General features: G+C 41.9%; 1 protein-coding gene across 2 annotated transcripts in view; it reads right to left on the reverse strand.

The window, feature by feature from the left end:
• Corin (corin, serine peptidase) overlaps positions 1-19,269 on the reverse strand; it is a 220,968-nt gene that overhangs the window by 181,263 nt on the left and 20,436 nt on the right. For both annotated transcript variants that reach the window (XM_028861320.2, XM_028861267.2), the window contains exon 2: positions 4,696-4,837. In XM_028861320.2, coding sequence (XP_028717153.1) covers positions 4,696-4,837 — 142 coding nt within the window. The remainder of the gene's footprint in view (positions 1-4,695; positions 4,838-19,269) is intronic.

A 19,269-nucleotide genomic window follows, 5' to 3' on the forward strand; every position in this document is an offset into this window, starting at 1 on the left:
TGCCTATGGGTTGTCCTTTAAACCCCAGGGATGGCATTTTCATGAGGCACCATCCATGCTGGGAAGGGCCTTCTGGTGATGCAGCTGCGTGTGTCTCCCACACTCCTGAAGGCAGCCCCTGTATCTCAATGATTCACAAAGGCTGACTGAATGAAATCATGTCTTTGTTCTGTCAATCGTCTGTATCTAAGGTGAATAGATAGTTATTGACATCTCCCCAGGAAACATCACGCAACACAGTTGTCACCAATACACAGGCAAAAAGAAAAGCAAAACTAGATTAGAGAGACTATCTAAAACTAGGAAGATTATGTCCAGCAAAGGAAACAACAAAATGAAAGGTAAAGGGGAAAATATTTGCAGCACGAGCCCTAACAAGTACCAATATAACCGAAGACGAGTGAAACGTAGTATGGTCTCTGCTATGAGTGATAAGACATATAGCTAAGGCTGAGCTATCTGAGGATGGAGTGTTGTTGGTTTTTCTTTTACTCTTTTGGGGGGCCCACCACCCAGCTCCCAAATAAATCACACAGTGGCTTATTCTTAATTATAAATGCCCAGCCTTAGCTTGGCTTGTTGCTAGCCATCTTTTCTTAAACATTAATTATCTCGTCTAACTTTTGCCTCTGGGTTTTTTCCTTTTCTTACTTCTGTAATCTTACTTTTACTCCGTGACTGACTATGTAGCTGGGTGGCTGGATGGATGGCCCCTTGTGTCCTCCTCTCCTTGTCTCTTGCTCCAAGATCTCTCCTCTCCCAGATTTCTCCTTCTATTATTTCTTTCTACCTGCCAGCCCTACCTATCCTTTCTCCTGCCTCACTATTGGCCGTACAGCTTTTTATTAGACTATCAGGTGTTTTAGACAGGCTTCACAGAGTTAAACAAATGCAACATAAGCAAAAGTAATACACCTTAAAGTAATATTCCTCAACAATAGGAAATCCCAGGATAGCCAGCTTCATACACTTAGTATAGGGTGGCATCCTTAGTATTATCTCCCCCAACAGTTAGAACTTCTCTAATGTAAGCAGGATTTAATGAGAGTTTAGTCACAAAGATATAAAGGGGCTGTGGTGCACATTACAACAGCATGCATCTCAGTTATAAAATATGAAATGTTTATGGGGGGAAGATACTGCTTCACTATGAAATTATGCTGGGCAGAACATAGAAAAATGCTTCTGAAGATGTGCCAGAAGATTCCTACTTTGTAAAAGTTTCCAGCATACAAACAAGAAATAATTTAGGGGTGGGTGCCAATTAATAGCCTTCACAGTGCCACACATAAGCATACAAAATTCTACTGCTGGTGTAGGCTTAAGAGAAATGAAAATGTTTATAACCCCAAAAACTTACACATGAATATTCATAGCAGAGTATCAGGTAAATTAGAGGCCCAAAGCTGAAAGTAATTCAAATGTCCATCTATTAGTCAATGGAAAAACATTGGAATATCCATAGAATGAAATATTAGTTGGCCATCAAAAATGATGATATTTTGATTCATTCTCAAAGACCATAGGTGAAGAGTGAGCAAAAAGCTCACAAAGAGCCCAAAATGCTGGCTATATGTCAACAGAGTAATGCACATATGGACTCACAACAGTTGTGATGGTACACAAAAGACCTCTGCAATTTCAAGTTAGACGGAATCCCAACACGGAAAGTGGAGGTGGCCATCAAGTCCCACCCCTAGCAAAGAAGCTATTAGCAACTGATAACTGCTGTGAGAGGGGCAATCAGTTTTCTTTAAGATTGTAGCCCCTGGTAAGTCACCAGGCTTCAGTGGAAAGCCGCAGATCTAAGATTATATGCACAGCACAAACTGGAATTGATGGGTATTTTAAAAAAAAAGAGAGAGGAGATAAATTAGAATGGGTAGGGAAGGAGGGGTGGACCTAAGAGGAGTCAGGGGAAGGGTGAATATGATTAAAATATATTGTGTAAAATCCTCAAAGAACTAATAAAAACGAAGCAAACACTAACCAGCCATGCTTCGATAGCATCCTCTCCTACAGTTACCAAGCATGGAGACTCTTAAACATGTGTTTAAATTTATATGAGCATGGGACCTTGAGAGTAAAAGGAAATATTCCTCAGTGTGTGTGAGCCATTCATCATATGATGAGAAAGAGTTTTAACAGTGATGGTGCTGTGACCAAGGAAGCGCCTCGGAGACCGATGTTCCCAGAGATGAGAACTACCAATCTGGACAAAATGCAAACGCAGCAAATACAGAGGGACTTTGGAGAAGGGAGGTGGGCACGTCTGTTGGAAGTTGATCTTGGAAGGGCACCGCAGTAACGAGGCTAAGAGCTATTGACTGGCCTTAACCTGCAGCTGGCCACAGAGGGAATGGCTGCTGATAAATCCACTAGTCCACCTCCTAGTCTCCTAGACTAGGCCCTTCTCTGTCCTCCTCCTGCTTGGCCACTCTCTATCCACATACTTGTCTCAGCATCGGAGAAACTCAGATTCCCTTTCTTTTTCCTCTGGCCATCCTTCCTCTATCTCTTGATGCCCATTTTTCTTTATCTGATCTTTGTCCTTGGCTTTTACCTAATACATTTTCTCTTCATGTTTCACAAACACCTGCTTCTTCAGATATGCCTGATACTCCTTCATCCTTCAAGGCAGGGGGGCTCTGTCTCAGCACCCCTGCTGATGCCTCAGCTTCAGACCTGGGGCAATGGGGTGGAGGCAAGTTCAAAAGACAACCAAAAAACAAATATCATATGTAGCTTTAATTTCTCCTTAAATTTCCCCCAAGAAAACAACATGTTGGAATTCTTATATCCCTTGATTGCTTGGCCAAGCCTGAATTTACAGAAGACATAAGCATGGAGGTTGTGATTCTGCAGAACTCAGTTGTCTCCTGGCATTCCTGATGTACAAAATGATCTTCCAATGAGCCCTCCACCTGCCTGCATCACACTGCTCTCCCTGAACACATGGCCTCAAATAACCTGGCTCCCAAGCCAGAAAGCTGTGAATCAGCCTTGATTTCTTTTCCTCTCTTACCCTCAAATCCAATCCATCTTGATTTCTGCTTATTTTAATGTACCCAAGACTTTATTGGAAACTTGAGTTAATCTTTATTTAGGTCAGAGCCAGAATCCTAAGCTTAGTCTCCTTTCCTTTACTTCTTCCTGCCAAGTCCAGTATCTAACTCTGCCATCGTCTGCAAACATAAACACGATCAGATTTCCTCTTCCATGAAAAGAGCCTTCGACTGTAACCCACTGCCCATCACAATGAGTGTCAAACATTCTCACAGCAAACAAATAATCCTTCCTCTATATCCACAGATTCAACTAACTACAAATGGACAACATTGGGGGGCAAAAAGAAATTGCATCTGCCCTGAACATCTACAGACTTTATTTTCTTCTCATGATTCCCTAAGCAGTAGAGCAACTACTAACATTACATTCACATTTTCTTAGGCCTTATGAGAGACCTAAAGTTGATTTTAAGTAACCAGAGGATGTACATAGGCTGTACACAAATACTCCATCATTTCATATAAGGGATGTATGCTATATGCTACTATGGGTTTTGGTATCTTAGGAATAAATGCTCTGTGGATACCAAGATATTACAGTATTCGTTTATAATAAATATCACATATGATCCTAACATGCACAAATAAATAGGCATTTATATTCACTGGAATTAATTGCCTTGTCAATTCTAAATGTATGGTTTTCTTAAGCTAATATATGAGAAAATAATAGACTGCTTTGATGAAATGGCAATGTTTAAATCTTTAGTGATGGAATTTGATCATCCCTCTCTTGCTGTTTATATCCTGTTTCATTTGATTATATAAATGTATGTAATGGAGGAGCCTGATTTGAAACATTGGTGGACAGCAATCAAAATAGGTTGTTGGCTTTTCCCAAGAGACTGCCTTTCTAACCTAGGCTGTTGTCCATTGAATCGAGACGGACAAATGAAGGAATCCTTAGCACATATTACCTGATTGCCGATGTGACATTTAGAGTGTGTGTGGAAGATCTCCATTTTCAGAGCCAAAGACAATCCTGACACAATGTGACGCCTGATTTCCTCCTCAAAGCTTTGAAAACCAATGACCAACATACTAAAGCCCTGATCACTCACTATGACAGACACAGTCTGCGTGGCATGTGGATCGCAGCCATCTAGCTGCATTTTCCAATGCTGCCAATGTTTCACCCAGTTTCTGACATCTGCCTCTGTAAGGCCTGGAGTTACTTGGCTCCTGCGCTTGCTACTGCCCTCAACCTGGATTTCTAGTCACCTCACTGCAAAAGTTCAGATGTTAATTAACTCCCCTGTGGTATACTGTGTCAAAGTGTCTTCCCTATCCCTCTGTCTCCTGTGTGTCCTGTGTGTGTGTGTGTGTGTGTGTGTCCTGTGTGATACTCTTTCCTCACAGCCGTGAGCACTTATGGAAAATGACAGGTCTAGCTGTCCCTCAGTTTTCGTGGTGTCCACATCTAGTAATTGTCTCCATTATAACCATCATTGGCATTAACAGCAATAGCAGGTCACACTGTTAAGTGGCTGAAATGGCAAGTTTTCCCCAGGGAAGTCGGAGACCATCCTCTCACTGATTCGACACTTTCGGTAAAGTGAGAGCTGAGTGTAAAACCACGCTCGTTGTGATTGTGGCTTCCTTTCTTTTGCGGGACAGCATCACTCACCCACAAAGGACAGCAGGATGGCCAGCAGCACGGTGAGAGCGCAGATGCAGGGGATGAGCACCAGCAGGAGGAAGCGCAGCAGACTAGCGGTCACCAGCTTCTGAGGGCAGCCCTCGCCCACGCCGCGGTTGGCTCTCAAGACCTGATGGGAGACACGAGACAGGGTTCCACTATCACATAGCAGTTCAGGGGCTGGGGTGAAATTTTGTATTTCAGCTGTCCTTTCAGAGAAGCGCTGTTCCTAAGAGGTTTGACATTGTGTACCCGAGGGCATGAAATAAGGTACTCAGCAAACAGTAATGAGCGAGTGAGTAACTGCACACACAAGTCCTCGTCGTCTCCCTCCTCCTCTGCCTCCTAACTCTCCCTCCTCCTCTTCCCCTTCCTCTTCCCCTTCCTCCTCCCATTCTTCCTCTTCTCCCTCTTCCTCATCTTCCCCTCATGTTAGGCAATCACTCTACCAACTTCTCTTCTTATTTTTTTTTTATTATTTACTCTGAAAATTTTTTTCATTAGATAAATTTCTAATGATATTTCAGCATGTTTGGGTTTTGTGTTTTGTTTTCAGAAACATATACCAGTTTGGCAGTATTCCAAATGCTGGGATTTACCATGGCAAGAACTTCCCCCTGAGCCAGATGTAAACCAAGTCAGGGCTGTCTGGCACAGTGATAAAATGCTGGTGAGCAGGAATAAACAGGACACTAACTAGACTTCCTTCTTCTTTGCCTCAGTTCCGACCCAAGTCTGCACGCATTCACATCTGGGTAAAACAGGCTTTCAGGTGGTAACAATTCCACAACGTTAATTATTACTGACCACGCATCTACTAACAAGTCCAAAGCGAGAGACTGTCACGGGTGTCGGTGAAACAGAGTCACTCAGAGGACACCCTCTGCCACTTACAATTCCCCCACAGCCTATCCATAAGAGAGCAAGAGAGACCACAGCGATGGCTCAAAAGTTCTTGTCAGCAAATGCTTCACATTGTGCGAAGTTCAAGCTCCTGTCTGGGAATTTGTTTACTACAGTCGGCTAGCTGGAGGCAGCGGCTTTCTCAGCAGAAGCCTGAGATGTTCCCGGAAGTGCTTCAAGTTATGACGGGCTGCTGCCCTAGTCCCCAGAGCAAGCATCGCTCCTGACTCTCCAACCCCAACCTTGGCACTCGTCTGTTAATCTCTGGGAGGTCTTCTGGACCCCCATTCTGCAGTCCTGGGCTTCCTTTCTTGTTATATTGTACAGGTCCTGTTCGGGATGGTGAGGAGCCTAAGTCCAAAACGCTTCTCTTTCCCTGCTTCCAAACTAGTCCTCTCCTAGTGCCTGTGTGTTTGAAGAGACTCTACTATTCTGACAACCCCAATACCAACCACTTCTTCTCATGAACCCCCTACCATGCATGGCCAGTACTCTTCCTCTGTGATAATTATGTAACCTTCAATAAAAGAACAGCCCAGAATAAGCCTTTTCATTATGCAGACTGTTATGTGTTATAGAGCTAACAGAATGGTCCTGTAATACTGCTAGAACTTCCTGGCTGGTCCATCGTCATTTCCAGGACACGCAAAGGAAATGAAATGGCAAATTTGATAGTTTCTTTCTGAGGCAGGCATGATTCTTCATTTCTGCTTTATTCTTCACTGTTAAAATGGATCCTTGATCACTGAGGAATACAGGAAGCAGTGTTCACCACAGAATACAATGATGTCTTCAGTAACCTTAAGAATTCTCCATGAAAAGACACTGTTTGAAAGAGCTTATGATGTTAACTTAAAATGGGCTTCGTTTATTAGGCTCATGTGTCTACTAACCCATTCTTGCTGCATCTGGTCCAAGGCACCACCCAAGGTGAGTTCATTTAATCAGCGTACAGTTGATTCTCAGGAAGATAGAGTAATGGCATACTAAAACAGGTCAGTGCCAGTACCCCAATCACAGCTGTCACTGAACACAGGGAACCCTTCCAAGCTTGTAGATAACATTGATCTGACAGGACTGCAGGCCAACAGAGATAGTGACAGAATCAATCCGCTCGATTAGATATTGAACGCCTGCAATAAGACTAATGATGATCTCAAACCCATGATCTCTCCCAAGCTCACACTTCAGAGGAGAAATAACTGCCATGGGAACTCAAGGAGAGGAATATAGTTTCCTGGGGAAGGACTACAAGGAGGACACACTTCAACCAGCGTAATTCAAAGAAAAGTAACCTTGGAGACGTATATTAGAGATGAAAGCACATCCGGAGAAGTAAAGGATTGTGAACTTCCTCAGACTCCCCCTGCAATGACAGAAGCCATTGCTTTACTTAGGTCATCATGGGACTGTTTTAGGGATAACTGCCCCAGGTTACCCACAGTGGTTCCTGGCTGTCCCCAATGCTGTAGCAAAGCAAATATCACCTAGTATTCACAAGGAGAGAATCAGCGTCCGGGAGTTCTAGAATCCCATAGAAGTGCATGTCCATCAGGGCCTAACCTCTGGAAACTACACTCCTGATTAGTCTCAATATTTTCACCATTGGCTAGGAAACTGATGCCTGTATTTTTTTCTTTTTTAAGGAAGAGAAGGGAGAACCACATAAAACAAGTTAGTGTTTTAGTACTGTCTTCTCAGTCACAGGTTTTTCTAGCTGCTCTCTTGGCTCCTGAAGACTGTGGATGGAAATGCTGTGTCATTTAGGGGATCTGTGAGGCTCCTCGGAATATTATGCAGTGTAGACCTGTATTAGTCAGGGTCCTCTAGAGGGACAGAACTGATAGAATATATATGGGATTTATTAGAGTGGCTTACAGCAATGGTTCTCAACCTTCCTAATGCTGTGACCCTTTAATACAGTTCCTCACATTGTGGTGACCCCGACCATGACCATAAAATCATACTACTTCATAACCATAATTTTGCTACTGTTATGAATTGTAAATATCTGTGTTTTCCGATGGTCTTAGGTGACCCCTGTAAAAGGGTCATTCTACTCCCCAAGGGTGGTGACCCACAGGTTGAGAACCACTGGCTTACAGGCTGTGGTCCAGCTGGTTCAACACTGGCTGTTTACCAATAGAAGGTGTAAGAATCCAGTGGTTGTTCAGTTCACAAGGCTGGATGTCTCAGTTGGCCTTCAGCATATATCAAAATCCCAAAGAAGTAGACTCTAACATCAGGGAAAGAATGAAGTTGTCCGTGAGAGCAAGGGCAAGCAGGCAAAGAGCGTAGCTTCCTTCTTTCTTGTCTTCCCTATAGGCTGCCAGCAGAAGGTGTGGACCAGGCTGAAGGCAAATCTTCCCACCTCAAGAGATCCAGATGAAAGGTGGGTCCTCCCACTTCAAATGACGTAAGAAAAATTCCTCACAGGTGTACCCCATCCCTTGGGTTTTAGCTCATTCCAGATGCAGTCAAGTTTGATAACCAAGAGCGGCCATCACAACAGGAGTGAGTTAATCGCTGAGACTACTCCTAAGCTTCACTTCAGGAGGCTCTGAGCAATGCTCTCCCAGGTGGCATTCATCTTCCAGTCTTCCAGAATTGGGCCTCCTCACCCTTGGGACTACGTGATAGCTCAGGGAGCTGGACATCTCGTCAGAATGGCACGTATATATTATAAAGCAATCATTCTGATATTTTTCTAATCTCGTTGGGGAAAACTTCTTGTATCTTAAGAACAACATTCATGTAAAAGGCTGTCATATTTGCTTTTACAGCATATAATGATAGATTCTTCCTAACGAGAGCGTTTTCTTAAGTCAGTTTATTTCCACTGGGGCCCTTCTCCTCCCTGTCCTCTATGTCCCTAACTCTGGTGTGTTTGTCTCTCAACTTGCTATTTTCATCACCTTTGTGACAGCCATTCTCCTAACCAGTGAGCCGCAGAATCTTCTTCAGTCTGCCGACTCTCCTTTTTCCATCTGCCCGTATATCTGCTTTAGGGTGTTTGAACTTTTATTGCAAAACCCATGCTGATGCTCTGAACACCCTCATTCCTCTGGGTCTCCCCCTTCGCTGCCGTGGTTAGAGTTCCATCCACTTGTCCAGTGGAAAGAGGAGCCTCTACTGAGGTTCCATCCTGTAGGTAAGTCTATAAGGCATTTTCTTGGTTGCTAATTGACAGAGAAAGGCTCAGCCCAGTGGGACCAGTCTGGGCAGGTGGTTCCCTGGTGGCAAAGAAAGTGAGCTGAGCAAGGCGTGGAGAGCAAGCCAATAAACAACATGATGCTTCCATGGCCTCTAATTCAGTCCCTGGCTTCAGGTTCCTGTGGGACCTGCTGCTCTGACTTCCTCAGGTGATGTACTATGACATCGAAAAAAGTCCTTTCCTCCCTAAGTTTCTCTTGGCCATGATCTTTATCACAGACTAGAAAGCAAACTAAGGACAGTCAGCCATCTTTTAAGCCAACACCAGGTGAGCACAACAATCTCCTCTCTGGGTTTCTTCATCTGGATGGTAGAATGCATCTAAGGCGTCTGGCAGGTGAGTTGAAAGCTTTCTTCTCACACTCTCCTGTTCTGACAACAATTCCCATTTTACAGCACAAGTAAAACCACCATACCATACGGAGGTTACCACACTTTCCTAAATCTAAAGCTATAGGCCTGTTTGTTTCTGTACCCTAGTTCTCTTACCACAGAGAATTTGCCAGCGCCGCCATCTAAGACTGACCCTCCCACTTATACAAATCCTACAAACACCTTGTTCAGGAGTCTTACATTCATCTTTTTAAATCCTCTCTCCCTATCCCCTCTCTCCCTCCCCCATTTTTCCCTCCTTCCATCCTTCCTCCATCACTGCATCCTCCATTGCCAGCTTTTTTATCAAATGTAAAAGCTTAATTAAGTCTTAGGCTAGGGAAACAGGCAAGCGCAAAGACCTGAGTTCAGATTCTCAAAACCCAGGTAGCTGCTGGGTGGGTTTGTCGGCTTGCCTATATTCCAGCCTTGGAAGGCAGAGACAGGGGATCCCTAGAGCAAGCAGGTCAGTAAGACTACACATATTGGCAAGCTCTGGATTTCATCAGGAGACCCCGCCTCAATGACTAAGGAGAAAGAAATGGAGAATGATTCCTGACGTCAACGTGGGGGCTTCCTGTACAACTTGTACACACACACACACACACACAAACAGAGAGAGACATGCATGCAAAAGCATACATATACACACATGAAAAATGAGGAGGGTAATAAGCTCTAGTGTCTGCTTATTCTATCCTCCTGAAGCCTATATCCTACTCCAACCACTGGAAGGGGATCAACATTCAAATAAATGAGTGGTTAAATCACCCAAAAAATTATTCTTCAGTTATGCAAATGACCTTTTTTAAAATAATGTATCCCTAGATGTCCCCCATATACTTGATTCCTGAGTCATCCAAAGTCCCTGCAGTGAAAACTGTATTTGAAAATGTACAACCAGGATTATAATGTTAGTGAGATATGGGTGTTTTTTATGGAAAGCATTCTAAAGTTAATAAACCAAATTTCCTAGGACTGTAAGTGGAAAACCACATTCACACCTATATTATTATGAACTTTGGAGTCAAATAGGAAACTCTGTGTTGTAGAAAGTAAAGTGTAGTGAATCTTACTATAAACAAAACCACAAGCACCTCTATGCTGAGATTGGGAAAACAAGTAATTCCGTAACTCTACCAATCCCCCAATCAGAAATCCCTAGGCATTCCTGTTCCCTGCCATCTTAAATGTCTCTTTTTCATAGTGGTTATAGGTCAAAAAGAAATACCAACAGTTCAGTTGATTTATTAAGGACCTTGGTCTGATAATTTATAAGCTTTCATGTCCTAAAAACTCAGCTGTCATTCAAAAGAATACTACTTTGGCATGGAAATAAGCATTCTCACTCCGTTCCCAAAGAACAATTGCACACTAAATGGGATGCATTCAATAGAAAAGTAACTGAGACAGTAGTGAAAGTTGAAATGGAAGAGGGGCCCTGGAGAGATGGATCAACCATGAAGAGCATGTACTGTTCTTCCAGAGTACCCTTTTGATTCCAAACACCCACATCAGATGGCTCACAATCACCCGTAACTTTAGCTCTGGGTGATTCAATACTTCTGGCCTCCTCAAGTACCTGCATTCATGTACAAATACTCCATGTTCCCATGCACACGCATAATTAAAACAATAAATATTCGTTTGAAAAATGAAATAGAGGGTTCAAGTTCACATTTAACAAATCAAAAACCTAATTAAAAAAAAAGTATTATCTGATCATTCCAAGGTGTCACTAAGCAAATGTCATCCTTAGCCTCTAATCACTTGTTAAGAAACAATATTCATTGTCAGATACTGTCTACAAAGAGACATTGGTGTGCTCTGACTTATACTACAACATCATATATACAGGTATTCCAACAACGCTACCTTGTGTATGATTTAAATTAGCACCAAACATTGGACAGACTTCAGGCTTTGTGTGGTGTGCATGTTAATTCTACCTGTAAAATGTGTCTCTATACCATGGATGCCATTAAATATAAATACCCAAATCCTTGTATTTTAAATTCCTTAACACACTGTGAAATTATACAGACAGATAAACATATAGTCCAAGAGTCAGAGAATTTGGAGTATCCAACTATTCCTAGCTAGAAGGTTACCCTAATTCTGTTAGCCATCTGGTGGATTTAGTTAAATTTTATTTTTGCTTCAATGTTTATTATAAAACCTAGCTATTGTTTTTTAAATGTTATTAAAACACAATGAGAAGATGAGATAGTATTTAAAGTTATGGCAGAATGGAATGACTTGACCACAGAAGACTGGGTTCGATTACAATATTAATCACAGTTAAAAAAAAAATCTCCGAAATCAATGCTACTTTTGTTTGAGGGGAAGTTTAGTCCCTTAGTTCTTGAGATAGAAGATGAGGGATTGCAGATGCATTTGTGCTCTGCTGCTTTGGCAAAGCATGTGACAGGCTGCAGGGACAGTAGGTCACTCCTACTCCTGATGCTTCCACAGGACAGAGAAGCATGTGGAAACTCTGTGGGGATAGCATACTGTCACATTCACAGGCTCAACAGTGCAGACACTGGGCTCCCATGGGAAACTCAGGTTGGAACATTCTCCTGCCCAGACATCAACACCAAATGTGCCTTGAATTTTTTTCACTACTTAATAGAGATAGAGTCTCTTCAGTCCACCTGCAAGTGATGTGCTCCAAGCATCACCAAGACGATTGCTACCCCAAATTTAAAATGTTGCCAGCATTAGATGCACATCACTTTGTTCTCAATCAACCATGAAAGTGTCCCTCACAAGAATTAAAAGTAGATTTGCTGAATGAGAGATCAATAGTACTTCTCAACCCAACCATCTGTCAATCTTCCTCATTAGCTTCCACCCTCCTAGTAAACAAAAACGCATCCAAACCATCCATCAGTGAATTACACTGGACCCAAGTGTCTTTTGTTGTGATGTTTGTTTTGAATATCCCGGGAGGCACAGCGAAAGAGCATCTGGTTCTCAGTAAGTCTTCTCATCTGGTTCTCTGTCATTTAATTGAAGCATACGAGGTTCAAATAACTCACTGGCCTCTTGCAAAATGAAATTACTGAGTTCACACCAGAACACATGGTTCTGCAAGCCAACCCTGCCCACAGCTTCTCCTTTGAAAATTACAACAGCACCAGACAGTCCTCTCCCGAGACACATATTCACACCTCCAAGAATGGATGTTCAATCTAGAGACTAAATGCCTGGAGACGAGATAATAATTGTCCCATAATGCAGACAGTATGTCACATTTGTGTTCCTGCTTTCAAGGTGGCATTGTTCAGCTCACGCCTGAGCTCTGAGAGAACAAATTGGAATGTTTCAGAGGCGACTTGTGCAATTGTCTGGACCACTAGAAGTCTATGTGACCTTATAAAGCTATCCCTTCACCCTAACCATATACCTATATCTGCAAATTAGAAACCAAAAAATCAAATGCCTTGATACCACGACAAATGTGCAAAAACTTAAATGAAATTAGTGGAAGAAAAAAAGATTTTTTTTCTTGCACATTTACAAAGTTTTGAGACCTGATTTCTCCCTGGTTCAAGCAGCTGGGAGGGCATCCTCTCCATTCAGTTCCCGGAGGAAGGTTATCATTTTTGTTTTAGAGGCAACAAGATCATCTTTAAGTCCTGTGTTCTTCAGAGAAAGATGGAAGGGGGCATATCTCTGTAATAGTCACAAACATACAACAGATTCCCCTTACTCTGAGAAGGAGGAGGACTAAGAAGATAAACACACACACACACACACACACACACACACACACACACACACACACACACACATGCCCATCCTTCTTGGAGATGACTTTGCTCTCAATCTCAACTATTTCAAAGCTGTCGTTTCATGGAAAACACAACCTAGAGGGAATGAAAGTTTTCTTTGGAGGCAGCAGAACTCTTTCTGCCCCCACTGGAGCATCCTAAGGTCTGTTTCTTTTTTCTGTCTTTGTCTCTTTATTTTTGTGTATGCATTTTTAAAACAATGGAGGCGAGGAAAGAAAAAAAAAAAAAAAGAAGGTTGCACTATTCATTCCTCGGGAAATTAAATATCTGACTTATTTATAAAAAAGTGCCTTAAATTTTGCATCCTGATTATGTTATTACACAGCTAAAAAAGCTGGGCATATCATAAAAGGAAGCAATCTCTTTTTCATATAGCCAAATGGAGACTGTGGAATTTGTACAAACTGAAGACTTAATTGACTTACAGATCCTCTATCAGTGAAAACCCTGTGACTTAAAGATTGAAGGAGATTGGCAACAGGAGTAGACGTCTGAAATATTGACTTTCTACAGCTGAAAATAATCAGGGAGAGCGTACACGACCAAATGGATTTTCTGCTCTACAACAACCCATTTCAAGCATTTTGAGGCAGAGCAAAGCATAAACAGATGTGGAGCGGTTAACCTCCTGACCCCACCTGCTGAAAGGGAGCCTGCCAGGCAAAAGCACAGAGGGGATGGTATGTGTTAGATGAAGTGGCAGTTTCTTTCTGAATGCCTAGAGCAGAGGATAAATTCCAAACTTAACATGCATTACATAGTTCACCATATATCGTGAATATGCTAGTTGGAAAATAAAGCAAAACTCTGTGTTGAAAGCCTCATAACAAATATACCTCTGTCACATGTTGATATTAATGTGGCTTATTCCAGGAATGTTTAGTCAGAGCCTTTTCTATGCACAATATGATCCAGAGACACAAGGATGAGGAAGACACTGTCCCTACCCTCAGGCACGTTATAGCCTCCCTCCAAGGAAATAACAATATCGTCACTCCACTTAAACTTAGATACCCAGAGACAAGATAATGCAGGCAATTTAACAAAGGACCGCAACTAATCAGGAACACAGCATTTTGCACCAAGATAACCCTATTTCTTGACCATGCATTTCCAGGAATCCTAAGTTATGTGTGTGGTGACTGAAGGAGGGGTCTTTGTGGGAAGTAACATCACTGTCTTTTGAGCAGGTCAGTTTTTTCCCTGTGGACTCTTGTGCATTTCAAGATATTTGACATACCTGGGCATGACCTAATAAATGCTAGTGGGAATAAAAGTATACACATACAACACACACACACACACACACACACACACACACACACACACACACACACACAGTCTACATTACTTGTACACACACTCAAAGGTATCCACCTCCTTTAGCTAAAACCCACTTGAACCGTTCCACAGCCCAGCCGTGCCTCTCCTCGAATTAACTACCATGGAAGTCTTCAGATAAGAACTGAGAGGTGTGTTTTCCCACAGGGAAACGGTACATTTAACTTCTGCCCCAGTTTGGTCTCTGCTGCTATATTAAAACACAATAACCAAGAGGCATCTCAGTGAGGAAAGGGTTTGTTTGCCATGCTTGTCCCAAATACAGTCCATCTCAAAGGGAAGTCAGGGCTGAAACCTGGGGTAGTCACTGAAGCGGAGGCCACTGAACATGGGTGCTTACTGACTTACCCCCATGGCTTACCTAGAACCCCCTACTCAGGGTGGCTCTCCCCAGTATGTTGGGCTCTCCCACACCAATGTTTAATCAAGAAAATGGCCCCTGTTAGCCCGTCTTGTGGAAGCATTTTGTCAAATGAGGTTCCTTCTTCCCAGATGACCCTAGCTTGTGTCAAGTTGGCAACAAGAAGAAAAGAAAAAGACTGGGTCCAAATATTGCTTAGATGTAGATTTCACAGGCTCATACCTTCCTGGTAAGAATTCACCAATCAGAAGGCTAATGAGAGATGAGAGTCATTTGAAAATGAAAGCTTTTGGTAGGCATATAATCCAATGACTTCGTGTTTCTCACTATGGGAGACCTCACAGAAGGAAGTTTGAAAGAGAAGGAAAGAGAAGAGGCGGCCAAGAAGAAAAGGAATGCAGCAAACAGTACAGGCCCTGCGTGAAATACAGTCAAGAAGAAACAAGCCAAGGAGAGGGCTGGAGCCCTGCAAGTGCCTCAGAGGACATCTCCGTAATGAGGAGTACAGATCCCAGTTTAAGGAAGCAGCCATCGAAGGTGCGAAGGCAGGAGAAAGGATCCACGCGGGATGTGGGGACAGACTCAGATTCCACCAAAATAGGGAAGGTGATGAGAGACAAGAAAACAATCTTGTGTACTCTATCAGCATGCAGGTTTTGTGGCATCCTCATCTAGAAGTACTCGGCATAGGCGCTCAGCTTCTCTCCTGAGAATGCTGGTACCCACAGCTGTTTGTTCTTATCTCTCAGTTCTACTAGCCTGCTTCTTCCAAATTCTAGTCCCTTCTGACGCCTACCTGCTTCTTGCCCTTAGGATCTGTGAGGTACTAGGTCACCTATGTAAATCCTGTTCTCTGCTATAGCCACTTCTAAGAAGGTTCTAAACTCACAGTCAACAGAATCTTATCAAAGATGGAAAAACCCCTAATAACCTCCTAGGCAGTTGAAGGCAGCTTTGGTTGATAGTGTTGCCACAACCCTGAAGCCAAGGTAAGCCTTCTTCTCTCCCAGTGTTTAGGGTAATACACGATACAGCAGTCACTTCCCTCCTCTTTTCCAGAGTAACCACCACGATCTTGTCAATGACTATTCATGCCAGTGCAAATACATTCACAAGAAACGAGACATCTCTGGAAGCAAGAAAAGGAGACTGAAAGTCAGAGCAGGGTGTGAAGGTTGACGCTAACACGGTGCTGGAATCTAGAGGTAAAGGGAGGGATGAGTTGGTGACACCACCTCAGGACCAGCTGGTTGCACCCTGGTTTTGAACGAGAGCAGAGGGACCCGAGGAAAGGTCTGGGTTAGTAGCTGAACCTGAGAGCCTTGGCCAAAGCTAGAACCTCCACACTGCTACACTCTCCATGAAAGACAGATTGGAAAGCTCTACTGAATAGCCCTCTAAAAGTGGTAAGTATGTGGAAATGTTTAAAAGACATGAGAGAGGAAGAAAAGGTGTGGATTTGGGGAGGAAAGGAGGTAGGAAGGAGCTCAGAGGAGTTAGAAGAGGGGAAACCTATACGTAATCAGAATATATTCTACAAAATAATCTATTTTCAATTTAAAAATGGGGGAAAATGTAAAGATTAAAAAATATTTTTTAAAAAGACATGGGAAGTAAAAATTCCCAAGAATATCTTATAAGTAAGCATGGGAAGCAAACTTACATTATGCTGCTATAGAATCCCCAAGATTTAAAATGTAAAAAAATAGATCACAATATTTACAAAGTAGATAGAGATCATGCTATTTGGGAAAGTGGAGATTGCAGGTTCTCTTTGAAGATCAGTGACTTCACTAGACCTGGGGAGTTGGCTAGGTCTCCAGTACAAGGGATGATTTCCCTCTTGCTGAGCAGGTCTTAAGTCTGAATAGAAAGCTAGTGGCTACCGCCAAGGTATGCATAGCACTGCTACACCCTTAGGGTCATAAGACTATGTTGGTTACTGTTGTGGTTCATAGATGTCATAGCTCAGTGGGAGCGTTGGTAGCTTCCCTCCTTAGATTCTAAATATTTCTCCTTATACCTACTCATCTATGTAGTCCCAACTCTGCATCAAAGAAAACTCTCTTTGCAACAGACAGAGACCAATACGATCATGATCAAATGAAGAGCTGTGGAGCCAAGTCCCTCACTTAAGACTTGGGGATCAATTCAGGGAAAAAGGAGCTGTGGAAGAGGAGGTGGAAATATTTTAAGAGTCAGAGGGAGTTTGCTGTGAGGTAATGTCAGAAGTTACACCTGTAAAATCTCAGCAACATCCTGCCTAAACATGAGCTAAACAAAGACAAAAATAAGAGACATGCTAACATTGGGGAGGTCAGGAGAACTCAACCCTACATGAAGAACTACAGGCAACTAACGTACACTGAGAGAAGGAAAAATAGCTTCTCTGGGGAGGAGCATACCAATTGGTTAAGCAATGCCAAATGGTCAGCCCTGAAAATATATGTACAAGCCAATGCTAGACAGACTGAGCAGATTGTACTCACATATTTAGAAATATACGTGTGTGCGTGTGTGTGTGAGTGTGTGTGTGTGTGTGTCTGTGTAACAACAATTAATGAAAAAGGAGGCCATAAATTTGAAAAGGAGCAAAGAAGGGTACATGAGAAGGTTTGGAGGGAGAAAAGGGAAGGGAGAGATGATGTAAACATATTATGATCTCCAAAAGTAAAGAAATCATTTAAAAAGTAGATCCCAGACTGATGAAGACCTGTGGGGGCCCACAGAGGCTCTCTAGAAAGGCCTTACTCAAGGTCAGAAAGTCTGAGCTTGATTTACCCAGCAGGGCTGCATAATAGGATGATTTGGCCAAAGGATGCCTACCAGGTGTTTTGAAGGGTCTACATTTGGTTGTACATTGTGCTTTGATCTTGAAAGGGGGAGGTCTTTTGCCTCTCCCCTTGCTAGTATATAAAAAGACCATTAGAAATAAATTCAAGGCTGCTGGGTATTGATCCAGGGCCCTTCGGAAACTATCCTGTGTCTCTGTGTTTTTCTATGTCTATATTTCTTCCTATTACTTCTCAATTCCTCACTCCCCTCTTTAAGGGACCACCCTTCGATAGGTCTGGACTGAACCCCAAGACTGCTGACAAAGACCCCAAGGTGCCTGTCAGAAGCAAACCAAAGCCACTCCATGTGTCCATAAGAACCCTCTTCCCAAACACACAAAAATGAGCTCACAATAAAAGCAAAAAGCACACGAGAAAATGTCCTGTCAAACTGGACCAAGAGGCAGAGATTGCAAATGGACAAGCAAGTTCGAAGTCCCTGTCCTCAAGTGAGGCAGTGTGACTGGGAGGAAAACAGCCATTGATGACATAAATATCCATTTAATAGATGCTATGGAGATGAAGTACAAGGCCAAGTGTGATGGCCAGGCCTGTAATCCTACCACTCAGAAAGCTGAGGCAGGAGGATTGCCATGAGTTTGAGGCAAGCCTAGCCTGGGACTTTGTCTCCAGAAGAAAAAAAAAAAATGGAGTAAAAAAATTTATAATGTGAGAAATGATTTGCAAAACTGACTTCTACTTTTTAATAAAATGTCAGTTCAACCAAAACAGGAAACCATCTAATATTCAAAATACTTTAATAACAAAGTATCAATAAATATTTCCTTATTAACACTTCCAAATGAATCTCAGGATTATTTCAGCCTAAACCAAATAATTGAACACACCAACTTCTTTCCACTGGTGGTTTTATTTTTAATATGTTAATTCAGGTTTATTATATAAACTGCAATAAACGTTTGACTTATATGGTCAGAATACCCGAAGTATAAAGAATTAAATAACAGTTCCTAAAATTGTAAGATGTTGGTGATGGAAAAGAAGGATTCAAGTACATATCCCAGTGTTCCATCAATCATATTTTTCAATTTTGTTTCAACATGTTTTCACAGTTAGTAACTGTAACAATGAAACAACTTTCAAATAATTTATTTCACAACGAATATGTACCATTTTTCAACTATCTCAATTTTATTACCCATGCTAACGTTGTCTGTATTTTAAGACAAAAACAAACATATAAATGATAAATGTTTAGAAATATGATTAATATGATGAATGTACCAAATTTGCTTATGCAAAGGCAAGCCCTCAGATCACAACAAGGCAGACTAAGTGAATCAAATTATTTTTCTTTTAATGTTTACTATTTGCTTTGATGTATCAACTTTTAAACTTTGGAGAAAATATACAATTAAAATTGTGAATTAATGATTGTAAATAATCTTATTTTCAACTAAAGCATTTTGAAAAATAGTCTTTCACAATTATCAAATCAGCTTGCCTATTACATTATACTTAGTTGCCCACCAGAAAAGGATTTCCACAGCTATAAAGTTTGTCGTGTGTATACATAAGTTAATTTAAAAAAATTCATAAAAGCAAAAATTGTCTTTTCCTCCCTTTTAAAGAAATTGAAATACCTATACATTTAGGGAAAAGTTGTGAGGAAAAAAATATGAAGACATTCTTATCAGCCCTTGACACTGAACTGCTGACTAAATGTCTCTTTCTTTTGTAGTTTACTAATGGATAGTTCCTACAACTATGAATCACC

Source organism: Peromyscus leucopus, chromosome 10 (genome assembly GCF_004664715.2).
Source record: "Peromyscus leucopus breed LL Stock chromosome 10, UCI_PerLeu_2.1, whole genome shotgun sequence".
NCBI lineage: Eukaryota > Metazoa > Chordata > Mammalia > Rodentia > Cricetidae > Peromyscus > Peromyscus leucopus.